The sequence below is a fragment of the Gobio gobio genome, assembly GCF_949357685.1.
Source record: "Gobio gobio genome assembly, chromosome: 7".
In the NCBI taxonomy this organism is placed as follows: domain Eukaryota; kingdom Metazoa; phylum Chordata; class Actinopteri; order Cypriniformes; family Gobionidae; genus Gobio; species Gobio gobio.
The window spans coordinates 57,605,184-57,617,683 of record NC_137103.1 but is presented as its reverse complement, the minus strand read 5'-3'; the positions used below and the strand labels follow the sequence as shown (position 1 = coordinate 57,617,683).

Below are 12,500 nucleotides of genomic sequence, written 5' to 3'. Positions count from 1 at the left end.
TGTCTGAATATTTTATTCTGATTGGCTGGAAGGTGTGCATTAAACAATTTTATTGCCCAAGTCAGATGAATCTTTGTTAGGGTTGGGGATCGTTTGGGGTTTTTTTCGATTCCGGTGCCAAACCGATACTTTTAAAACGGTACCGGTGCCTAAACGGTGCCTGAACCTATACTTTAAAAAAAAAGGCCACAAAACGAGGTGGATGACATTAAATGGCTTTTTATTTATTTATTTTTTATTTAAATTGAACCATTTATTAAAAGTTTAATGTATACTTAAATGTATGAATATAAATAAATCAATACAAAACACAATTTACTTATTTACAAATTATTATTGACTTATTTACAAATTCACAGTAAAACCTAAGCCACCTAACTCAACTACACGCCTAATATAACTCTAAATTAGTGATGCACCGATCATGATTTTACATGGCCGATTCCGATACCGATTTCCGATTTTTTTTTTTACACAATAAAGTAATGAACGTATACATGAACAAGATGTTTATTTGGTATTTAACAGGCTAAATTGGCTTTTGGCTAATGAAAACAAGTCCGCAATCTGAAATTAACAAGAAATTTAATTGGAAATTAAAGGCTGAAAGGTGAAATTAAAGGCAACAACTGCATATTCTGCAATCCAAACAAAGATGTTACTTAAATCAGCATTTGTTTTTAAATTCAGTGTAAAGAAAAAGTCTTTACCAGTGAAATTAAATAAAACCAAAGTATATAATTGTTCCAAAATGTTAAATCAAATAATGTTTAGTGCAACGAAAAAAACTAAGATGCTACAGCAGGTGCTTTTTAAATCAAATTAAGTCAATGTAATTTTAAGGTAAAATAAAAGGTAACACTTTAGAATAATGGTCATTAGTTAACATTAGTTAATGTATTAACTAACATAAACTAACCATGAGGAGTGCATTTGTTACTGTATTTGTTCATCTTTGTTAACGTTAGTTAATATAAATCCAGCTGTTCATGGTTTGTTCATGTTAGTTCACAGTGCATTAACTAATGTTAACAAGATTTTAATAATCAGTTATCTCTCATTAGTAAATGTTGAAATTAACATTAACAAAGATTAATAAACACTTTATAAGTGCAGTTCATTATTAGCTAATGTTAACTAATGACCATTATTCTAAAGTGTTACCAAATATAAATGATCATCCTATAGGCTACAGAACTGATAATATTTCATTTCTAAAGTGCAGCATGTTCTTCTTTAGGCTACAAAAAGAAGCATTTCGGCTTTTTCACAAGTTAGTCTGTTTCGTTCTCATCCGATCCAACATGTGAGAATCTGAGCTGAACAAACGCTCACTATCTGCACTTGTGCTGAGCTCGCGCAACTTCAGCTCGCGCAGGAAAGCGGCTGTTGTCTTCATTCCCTTCAGCGGATCTCGTCTCTTCCCTCAGTTCTCCAGGTTCCGTTTGTAACACACAAGTGACATGTTCGCGAATGATTGTGATATAGGCGTATGTGCACGCGGGCGCACTTCCGGATAAATCGGCAGAAAAATACAAAAAAACCGGCCGGTTGCCGATCGCGCGCTAGAAGCAAAAACCGGCCGGTTCCGTTTTTTTGCCGGTCAACCGGTGCATCCCTAGTCTAAATAACACTTACAGTAATAACAGCAGAGTCTGTATTCTTGCTCTGCTACAAACCAGCTTCAGCTTTATTTTTAAATATGATCATATTCTCTGGCTAAATATTTTAGAGCGCATCGCCTTATTGTTTCCATGGCGACGCGTCATGTTTCTCACATGACACAGCAGCCGCAATAGCGCTGACAGCTCAGCTGTATCGGGTTTATTTCGTTTTTTCTTTTTATTCAAAATATTCACAAACTTCTTAACTGTGTCACGAACTATCTGATGTTCAAATGTGTGAGTGAATGTGTGTTAGTTGATCTATAAAGCGCAATGGGCGGCGCCATGTTAGTTAGCACCTCAGAATCGGATCTGTCGGATATACAACACTTGAGTTCATTCTCGTCTCATGAAATAAAGTAAGTGACCAGTGAACTGGAAGAAGAATAGAGTAAACTATATAGTTACTATATAATGTGCATGTATCTGATGTGAATAAAACACGTAACGTTAGTCAAATATAACCGTCTGAAAGGATTGTCATAGCCGCTTTCATAGACATCAGTGTGTGTTTTTTGCTAGTACTTATGAGCATTTAAATGTCTGAAACCTGAAATAAACATGATGTGGTTGAAAACACTGAATAGTTGTCATGAGATGTGGTTGAAAACACTGAATAGTTGTCATGAGATGTGGTTGAAAACACTGAATAGTTGTCATGAGATGTGGTTGAAAACACTGAATAGTTGTCATGAGATGTGGTTGAAAACACTGAATAGTTGTCATGAGATGTGGTTGAAAACACTGAATAGTTGTCATGAGATGTGGTTGAAAACACTGAATAGTTGTCATGAGATGTGGTTGAAAACACTGAATAGTTGTCATGAGATGTGATGTGACCAGCGCTGAGCGTCTGTCTCTGGCTCAGCCAAAGCACGAAAGCACGCTTGAATTTTGGCACCGAAATGAGGAACCGAAATCTGCGTTCTGATTCGGTCCGGTACACACATATAAGGGTTATATAAGGGTTTCGGTACCCAACCCTAATCCTCGTTCTATATCAATGCGCTGTTGTGGTGTTTACATGGAGAACTGTAATCGGTTTAAAAGTCCAAACCGAACGAAAATGCTCCATATAAACACCTAAATTGGAATAAAAATATAGTGTTTTAATGTTGATGAGAGGAAAGTAAAATTTTGGTAAATTTTTTTTATTTTGTAACAAGTTATGAAGATAATGTTGGAATATTGACACAGACATAGCCTGGCCATCTCATCTGACAGCGTTTGTCCCAGCACTTCTACTTCACCTGCGCCTGAGGGGTTTCTCACAGCAACACCAGATCGGTTTAGAGAACGTTTCGTGTAAACTGTCCACAGAATCGTTCAATCGGAATGATTTTAATTGGAATGACATAAAAGTGTGCATGTAAACGGGGCTATTGAAGAACACACACACACACCACTCACATTCAGAGAGCAGAGATCGCGCCGCACATTCATGAGCAGTGTTGGGGAAAGTTACTTTGAAAAGTAATGCATTTCAATATTGCGTTACTCCCTTAAAAAGTAACTAATTGAGTAACTTTTTAAGAAAAGTAATGCATTACGTTACTTTTGCGCTACTTTTTCTCACCTGGGCTGGGCTTGTTTTTGTAAAAAAAGTTATATTTTTGTGCAACGGTAAAGACCTCTTCATACCAAAATGTAAATAATGCGCCCCAGGCTGAGGTAAAGATGCAGATTCCCTCATGAACACTAGAGGGCGCAGCTCTGGATAATGGAGGAATAGATGCAGGAGAAAAAAGTTTTACCGATAAAAACAAAAAATGGTCAACAAAGGTCAGCAGCAAGACATTGGTAAATTAAATATAGAGGTAGATTAAATGCATAAAATAGGTTTTTATTTAACATTTAATTATTGGAGGTTTGCACAGTACTCTGATTTTACATTTGACTGATTTTATTCATTTTGAGGAGTACAGAATCTTTATTGTGCAAGTGAGATAAATAAATGCTCACATTTAGTCTAGAACTACAATAACCATCATGTTCACACACACACACACACACACACACACACACGCGCCTCTGCACTAACTCAACATGAGGACAGGAGAGCTGTCAGTCAAACTAATGTGAAAAAGTAACTCAGATATTTTGTTGTAAATTTGAAAAGTAATGCGTTACTTTACTAGTTACTTGGAAAAAGTAATATTATTACGTAACTCAAGTTACTTGTAATGCGTTACACCCAACACTGATCATGAGCACAGAAACTTGTTTAATAGCTACTGGATCACTACATTATATTTTTTCAGTAATAAACACACATCTTCGTTAAGAGAGACGCTGAACAGACGCAGTCACACAAGTACGAATCTCTCTCTCTCTCTCTCTCTCTCTCTCTCTCTCTCTCTCTCTCTCTCTCTCTCTCTCTCTCTCTCTCTCTCTCTCTCTCTCTCTCTCTCTCTCTCTCTCTCTCTCTCTCTCTCTCTCTCTCTCTCTCTCTCTCTCTCTCTCTCTCTCTCTCTCTCTCTCTCTCTCTCTCTCTCTCTCTCTAAATGTAATCTTACGCACTACTTTATCTCTGTGTCTGATTCAAAGAAGGCAGAAAGCTAGATCTAACGAGCCGTAACTGATGAAAATAACGGTCAATGTTATCCTTCCAGTCAAATATTGCGCTGCAAACTAGGGATGCACCGGTTTTCTTTGTATTTTTCTGCCGGTTTTTCCGGAAGTGCGCCCGCGTGCACATACGCCTATATTGCAATCATTCGCGAACATATCACTTGTCCAAATGGCCGTCTTGATGAGTATTCATGTAAACACAGTCGTTTATGCTCTAAGTGACCGATATCAGTGGGGAAAGAAATAGATTTTACACACTTAAAGCAATATCGTATCGCATTATTTAACAAGGATATCACATTTTTCTTCAATATCGCACAGCCCTACACTCTAAAAAAAAAAAAGGTTCTATATGGCACCAAAAATGGCTCGTATTCATAGGGGAAGCTTTTTTAGTGCTATATAGGACCTTAGTCAAAGAACCGGTGAAGAACCACTGAAGCACCAAAATTGGTGCTATATAGCACTAAAAAAGGTTCCTCTATGATTATGAGTGCCACATTTTTGGTGCCACATAAAACCTTTTTTTTTTTAGAGTGTAGACCGAAACATTAAAATGTCTTCATTGTTCCCGCAGGATCAGTTTACCGGGAGCACAAACATGTCATCCAAATCATCTCTTCTGAAGGTCATCCTGCTGGGTGATGGTGGCGTGGGCAAGAGCTCGCTCATGAACCGCTACGTCACCAACAAGTTCGACGCGCACCTCTTCCACACCATCGGGGTGGAGTTCCTCAACAAGGACCTGGAGGTGGATGGCCGTACGGTGACTCTGCAGATCTGGGACACGGCGGGCCAGGAGCGCTTCCGCAGCCTCAGGACGCCCTTCTACCGCGGCTCGGACTGCTGCCTGCTGACCTTCAGTGTGGACGACAGCCAGAGCTTCCGCAACCTGGCCAACTGGAAGAAGGAGTTCGTCTACTACGCCGACGTCAAGGAGCCCGACAGCTTCCCGTTCGTGCTCCTGGGGAACAAGGTGGATGTGGCGGAGAGGCAGGTGAGCCGCGAGGAGGCGCAGGAGTGGTGCCGGGAGAGCGGAGGACACCCGTACTTCGAGACCAGCGCCAAAGACGCCACCAACGTCACGGCCGCGTTTGAGGAGGCCGTCCGGAGAGTTCTGGCTCTGGAGGAGCGGCACGAGCATTTGATTCCCACAGACACCGTCAACCTGCACAGGAAGCCCCGCGGCTCCTCGCCCTGCTGCTGATGGAGGAGCTGGTGGAGGAGCTGATGGAGGAGGTGGAGGAGCTGGTGGAGCTGGAAGGACCTGGACTGATGGTGGAGCTGGAGGACCTAGAGGAGCTGGAGGAGTCCAGGGATATGCACTAAACACTGGCTGGGGTTCATTGGGTGACTTCAGATGTTTTATATTTATCTCTCCTGTGGGGTTTAGAGTGGGTTAGGGTGTTATTTTGTGCTCCGCATGATCCGTCTTGACAGTGAAGAGCAAATTTAATAAATGCACGGGCGCTTTCCTGAGCAGGACTTATGTTTTTTTTTCCCTTTTTTTTTTTTTTTTTTAATATGTAAAGCGCATTAAAAAAACACAGGGAGTTTAACTTGAGACGCTGTGAATGAAATTATGTCTCGTTTTCTCTGGCACTAAATATCTTAACGATTCTCAAAATCAGGAGAAGCAATACGACTGGAGATATTAAAAGAGTTGATTACTTCAATTATTTTCAGTGACATCATGGTGACGTCTGGGATCAGTGACATCATCGTGACGTCGGGTATCAGTGACATCATCGTGACGTCGGGAATCAGTGACATCATCGTGACGTAGGGTATCAGTGATGTCATCATGATTTGGGGTATCCGTGACATCACCATGACATGGGGTATCAGTGACATCACCATGTGGGGTATCAGTGACATCATCATGACGTCAGGTATCAGTGACATCAGGTATCAGTGACATCATCATGTGGGGTATCAGTGACATCATCATGTGGGGTATCAGTGACATCATCGTGACGTCAGGTATCAGTGACATCAGGTATCAGTGACATCAGGTATCAGTGACATCAGGTATCAGTGACATCAGGTATCAGTGACATCAGGTATCAGTGACATCAGGTATCAGTGACATCAGGTATCAGTGACATCAGGTATCAGTGACATCAGGTATCAGTGACATCAGGTATCAGTGACATCAGGTATCAGTGACATCAGGTATCAGTGACATCAGGTATCAGTGACATCAGGTATCAGTGACATCAGGTATCAGTGACATCAGGTATCAGTGACATCAGGTATCAGTGACATCAGGTATCAGTGACATCAGGTATCAGTGACATCAGGTATCAGTGACATCATGACGTCAGGTATCAGTGATATCAGGTATCAGTGACATCATGACGTCAGGTATCAGTGACATCATGTGGGGTATCAGTGACATCATCATGACATCAGGTATCAGTGACATCATGTGGGGTATCAGTGACATCATCATGACATCAGGTATCAGTGACATCATGACGTCAGGTATCAGTGACATCATGACGTCAGGTATCAGTGACATCATGACGTCAGGTATCAGTGACATCATGACGTCAGGTATCAGTGACATCATGACGTCAGGTATCAGTGACATCATCATGACGTCAGGTATCAGTGACATCATGACGTCAGGTATCAGTGACATCATCATGACATCAGGTATCAGTGACATCAGGTATCAGTGACATCATGACGTCAGGTATCAGTGACATCATGACGTCAAGTATCAGTGACATCATGACGTCAGGTATCAGTGACATCATCATGACATCAGGTATCAGTGACATCATGTGGGGTATCAGTGACATCATGACGTCAGGTATCAGTGACATCAGGTATCAGTGACATCAGGTATCAGTGACATCATGACGTCAGGTATCAGTGATGTCATCATGACATCAGGTATCAGTGACATCATCATGACATCAGGTATCAGTGACATCATGTGGGGTATCAGTGACATCATGACGTCAGGTATCAGTGACATCAGGTATCAGTGACATCAGGTATCAGTGACATCAGGTATCAGTGTCATCATGACGTCAGGTATCAGTGACATCAGGTATCAGTGACATCATCATGTGGGGTATCAGTGACATCATCGTGACGTCAGGTATCAGTGACATCAGGTATCAGTGACATCAGGTATCAGTGACATCAGGTATCAGTGACATCAGGTATCAGTGACATCAGGTATCAGTGACATCAGGTATCAGTGACATCAGGTATCAGTGACATCAGGTATCAGTGACATCAGGTATCAGTGACATCAGGTATCAGTGACATCAGGTATCAGTGACATCAGGTATCAGTGACATCAGGTATCAGTGACATCATGACGTCAGGTATCAGTGATATCAGGTATCAGTGACATCATGACGTCAGGTATCAGTGACATCATGTGGGGTATCAGTGACATCATCATGACATCAGGTATCAGTGACATCATGTGGGGTATCAGTGACATCATCATGACATCAGGTATCAGTGACATCATGACGTCAGGTATCAGTGACATCATGACGTCAGGTATCAGTGACATCATGACGTCAGGTATCAGTGACATCATGACGTCAGGTATCAGTGACATCATGACGTCAGGTATCAGTGACATCATCATGACGTCAGGTATCAGTGACATCATGACGTCAGGTATCAGTGACATCATCATGACATCAGGTATCAGTGACATCAGGTATCAGTGACATCATGACGTCAGGTATCAGTGACATCATGACGTCAAGTATCAGTGACATCATGACGTCAGGTATCAGTGACATCATCATGACATCAGGTATCAGTGACATCATGTGGGGTATCAGTGACATCATGACGTCAGGTATCAGTGACATCAGGTATCAGTGACATCAGGTATCAGTGACATCATGACGTCAGGTATCAGTGATGTCATCATGACATCAGGTATCAGTGACATCATCATGACATCAGGTATCAGTGACATCATGTGGGGTATCAGTGACATCATGACGTCAGGTATCAGTGACATCAGGTATCAGTGACATCAGGTATCAGTGACATCAGGTATCAGTGACATCATGACGTCAGGTATCAGTGACATCATGACGTCAAGTATCAGTGACATCATGACGTCAGGTATCAGGTATCAGTGACATCATGACGTCAGGTATCAGTGACATCATGACGTCAAGTATCAGTGACATCATGACGTCAGGTATCAGTGACATCGTGACGTCAGGTATCAGTGACATCATGACGTCAGGTATCAGTGACATCATGACATCAGGTATCAGTGACATGTGGGGTATCAGTGACATCATGACATCAGGTATCAGTGACATCATGTGGGGTATCAGTGACATCATCATGACATCAGGTATCAGTGACATCATGACGTCAGGTATCAGTGACATCATGACGTCAGGTATCAGGTATCAGTGACATCATGACGTCAGGTATCAGTGATATCAGGTATCAGTGACATCATGACATCAGGTATCAGTGACATCATGACGTCAGGTATCAGTGATATCAGGTATCAGTGACATCATGACATCAGGTATCAGTGACATCATGTGGGGTATCAGTGACATCATCATGACATCAGGTATCAGTGACATCAGGTATCAGTGACATCATGACGTCAGGTATCAGTGACATCATGACGTCAGGTATCAGTGACATCATGACGTCAGGTATCAGTGACATCATGACGTCAGGTATCAGTGACATCATCATGACGTCAGGTATCAGTGACATCATCATGACGTCAGGTATCAGTGACATCATGACGTCAGGTATCAGTGACATCATCATGACATCAGGTATCAGTGACATCAGGTATCAGTGACATCATGACGTCAGGTATCAGTGACATCATGACGTCAAGTATCAGTGACATCATGACGTCAGGTATCAGTGACATCATCATGACATCAGGTATCAGTGACATCATGTGGGGTATCAGTGACATCATCATGACATCAGGTATCAGTGACATCAGGTATCAGTGACATCAGGTATCAGTGACATCATGACGTCAGGTATCAGTGATGTCATCATGACATCAGGTATCAGTGACATCATCATGACATCAGGTATCAGTGACATCATGACGTCAGGTATCAGTGACATCATGACGTCAGGTATCAGTGACATCAGGTATCAGTGACATCAGGTATCAGTGACATCATGACGTCAGGTATCAGTGACATCATGACGTCAAGTATCAGTGACATCATGACGTCAGGTATCAGGTATCAGTGACATCATAACGTCAGGTATCAGTGACATCATGACGTCAAGTATCAGTGACATCATGACGTCAGGTATCAGGTATCAGTGACATCATGTGGGGTATCAGTGACATCATCATGACGTCAGGTATCAGTGACATCATGACATCAGGTATCAGTGACATGTGGGGTATCAGTGACATCATGACATCAGGTATCAGTGACATCAGGTATCAGTGACATCATGTGGGGTATCAGTGACATCATCATGACATCAGGTATCAGTGACATCATGACGTCAGGTATCAGTGACATCATGACGTCAGGTATCAGTGACATCATGACGTCAGGTATCAGTGATATCAGTGACATCATGACGTCAGGTATCAGGTATCAGTGACATCATGACGTCAGGTATCAGTGACATCATGACGTCAGGTATCAGTGATATCAGTGACATCATGACGTCAGGTATCAGGTATCAGTGACATCATGACGTCAAGTATCAGTGACATGACGTCAGGTATCAGTGACATCATGACGTCAGGTATCAGTGACATCATGACGTCAGGTATCAGTGACATGTGGGGTATCAGTGACATCATGACATCAGGTATCAGTGACATCAGGTATCAGTGACATCATGTGGGGTATCAGTGACATCATCATGACATCAGGTATCAGTGACATCATGACGTCAGGTATCAGTGACATCATGACGTCAGGTATCAGTGACATCATCATGACATCAGGTATCAGTGACATCATCATGACGTCAGGTATCAGTGATGTCATCGTGTGGGGTATCAGTGATGTCATTTCGTCAAGTATCAGTGATGTCATCTTGTCGTCAGGTATCAGTGATGTCATGTCATGTCAGGTATCAGTGATGTCATCATGATGTAAGATATCAGTGACAGAAAAATAAACATAATTCAAAGGGAATGATTTTGTCCTGTAATGTCTTCAGTCCTGTTGCGTCTCCAGTAAATGTGTCCTGATTTCAGAAAGTTTCGATGTTTGTGTTGAGGAAACATGGATGGTGTTCCCATAACTGATGAACTGGCGCAGGACAGGCGTTCATACACTGATCTCTAATATATTAACATTACAAAACTGTGTAGCGTGTGCCAAATATATATACAAAGTACTAAAGATATGGAGGAGAAGGGGGAGAGTTGAAGCACTTTGAAAAGAAGCACTAAAATCTCAATAGATTGTTTAATTGAAATTAAAGGTATGGAACAACACTTGTGGAAATGGTTTATTTGCTGTAATGATGTTCAAGCGTGAGGTGTGTGTGTGTGTGTGTGTGATCTTTACTGGAGGAGAAACTGAGGAAACAACAACTCTGGATGATGAGAGACAAGTTTATTTATTCATGAGAACAAAACAGTGTGTGTGTGTGTGTGTGCGAAGCTGATCAACTGATGAGATGCTTCTTCCCGAGGAACTGCACCTTCCTGTCGAACGCTGTGGAGCGGATCGGAGCGTTGGCTTCATAGAAGGGATTCATCGCAAACTGGGCAAAAACACACACACACACACACACACACACACAGGTTATAACACAAGTCATGAGGTCCTGAAATATCCCGCAGGAATAATGCACGACTGACCTTGATGTACAGATCATAAACATCACTAAAGAAGTTCTTGATTCCATCCTCTTGCCGGACGTCGTGGAGCATAATAAATCTCATGTGTGTGGAAGTAGAGTTAGGGAAAACTCAAACGTGTTTCATAAAGTCCTCAGGTCGGACGGATATACATCAGATAATATGAATTGCATGCATGCGTATGGTTTAGTATGTGAGGCAGATTGAGGAGGATATGTCCAGCGGTGACGAAGGCGGAGACGAACCACTCGTTGAACTTGTCCACGGTCTTCAGGTACATGTTGCTGGACTGCCACATGTTCTCATCCACCAGATCCAGAGCAGCGTGAGCGATGAACTGATTCAGGTGCCTGTGGTCATCCTGTCAGCACAGCAGGAATCATGACATCATCATGAATCAGTGACATCATCATGACTTCATTAATCATGATATCAGCAGGAATCAGTGACATCATCATGCCATCATGACAAATAATGACATCAACGCACTGACATCAGTGACATCATCATAACATCAGTAATCAGTGACAACATCAGTAATCAGTGACATCATCATGAATTAGTGACATCATCATGACATGAATCAGTGCAATCATCATGACATCAGGAATCAGTGACATCATCATGACATCAGGAATCAGTGACATCATCATGAATTAGTGACATCATCATGAATTAGTGACATCATCACGAATCAGTGACATCATCATGAATCAGTGACATCATCATGAATTAGTGATATCATCATGACATGAAGTAGTGATATCATGAATCAGTGACATCATCATGAATTAGTGACATCATCATGACATGAAGTAGTGATATCATGAATCAGTGACATCATCATGAATTAGTGACATCATCATGACATGAAGTAGTGATATCATGAATCAGTGACATCATCATGAATCAGTGACATCATCATGAATTAGTGACATCATCATGACATGAAGTAGTGATATCATGAATCAGTGACATCATCATGAATTAGTGACATCATCATGAATCAGTGACATCATCATGAATTAGTGATCATCATGAATTAGTGACATAATCATGACATCATGAATCAGTGACATCATCATGAATCAGTGACATCATCATGAATTAGTGATATCATCATGACATGAAGTAGTGATATCATGAATCAGTGACATCATCATGAATTAGTGATCATCATGAATTAGTGACATCATCATGAATTAGTGACATCATCATGACATGAAGTAGTGATATCATGAATCAGTGACATCATCATGAATTAGTGACATCATCATGAATTAGTGACATCATCATGAATTAGTGATATCATGCATCAGTGACATCATCATGAATCAGTAACATCATGAATTAGTGACATCATCATGACATGAATTAGTGACATCATCATGACATGAAGTAGTGACATCATCATGAATTAGTGACATCAT

At 41.4% G+C, this 12,500-nt stretch overlaps 2 protein-coding genes across 4 annotated transcripts in view; one reads left to right on the top strand and one right to left on the bottom strand.

Annotated features, from left to right (window-relative positions):
• The window catches only part of rab9a (RAB9A, member RAS oncogene family), a 20,866-nt gene extending 10,495 nt beyond the window's left edge, over positions 1–10,371 (top strand). Inside the window, exon 4 of the mRNA XM_079821455.1 lies at positions 4,813–10,371. Coding sequence (XP_079677581.1) covers positions 4,837–5,442 — 606 coding nt within the window. The 5' untranslated portion in view covers positions 4,813–4,836 and the 3' untranslated portion in view covers positions 5,443–10,371. The remainder of the gene's footprint in view (positions 1–4,812) is intronic.
• Positions 10,372–10,805: 434 nt separating this feature from the next.
• trappc2 (trafficking protein particle complex subunit 2) overlaps positions 10,806–12,500 on the bottom strand; it is a 2,925-nt gene continuing 1,230 nt past the window's right edge. For all 3 annotated transcript variants that reach the window (XM_079821149.1, XM_079821147.1, XM_079821148.1), the window contains 3 exons: positions 11,289–11,431; positions 11,071–11,158; positions 10,806–10,973 (listed from right to left, as the gene is read on the bottom strand). In XM_079821149.1, coding sequence (XP_079677275.1) covers positions 10,875–10,973; positions 11,071–11,158; positions 11,289–11,431 — 330 coding nt within the window. In that variant the 3' untranslated portion in view covers positions 10,806–10,874. The remainder of the gene's footprint in view (positions 10,974–11,070; positions 11,159–11,288; positions 11,432–12,500) is intronic.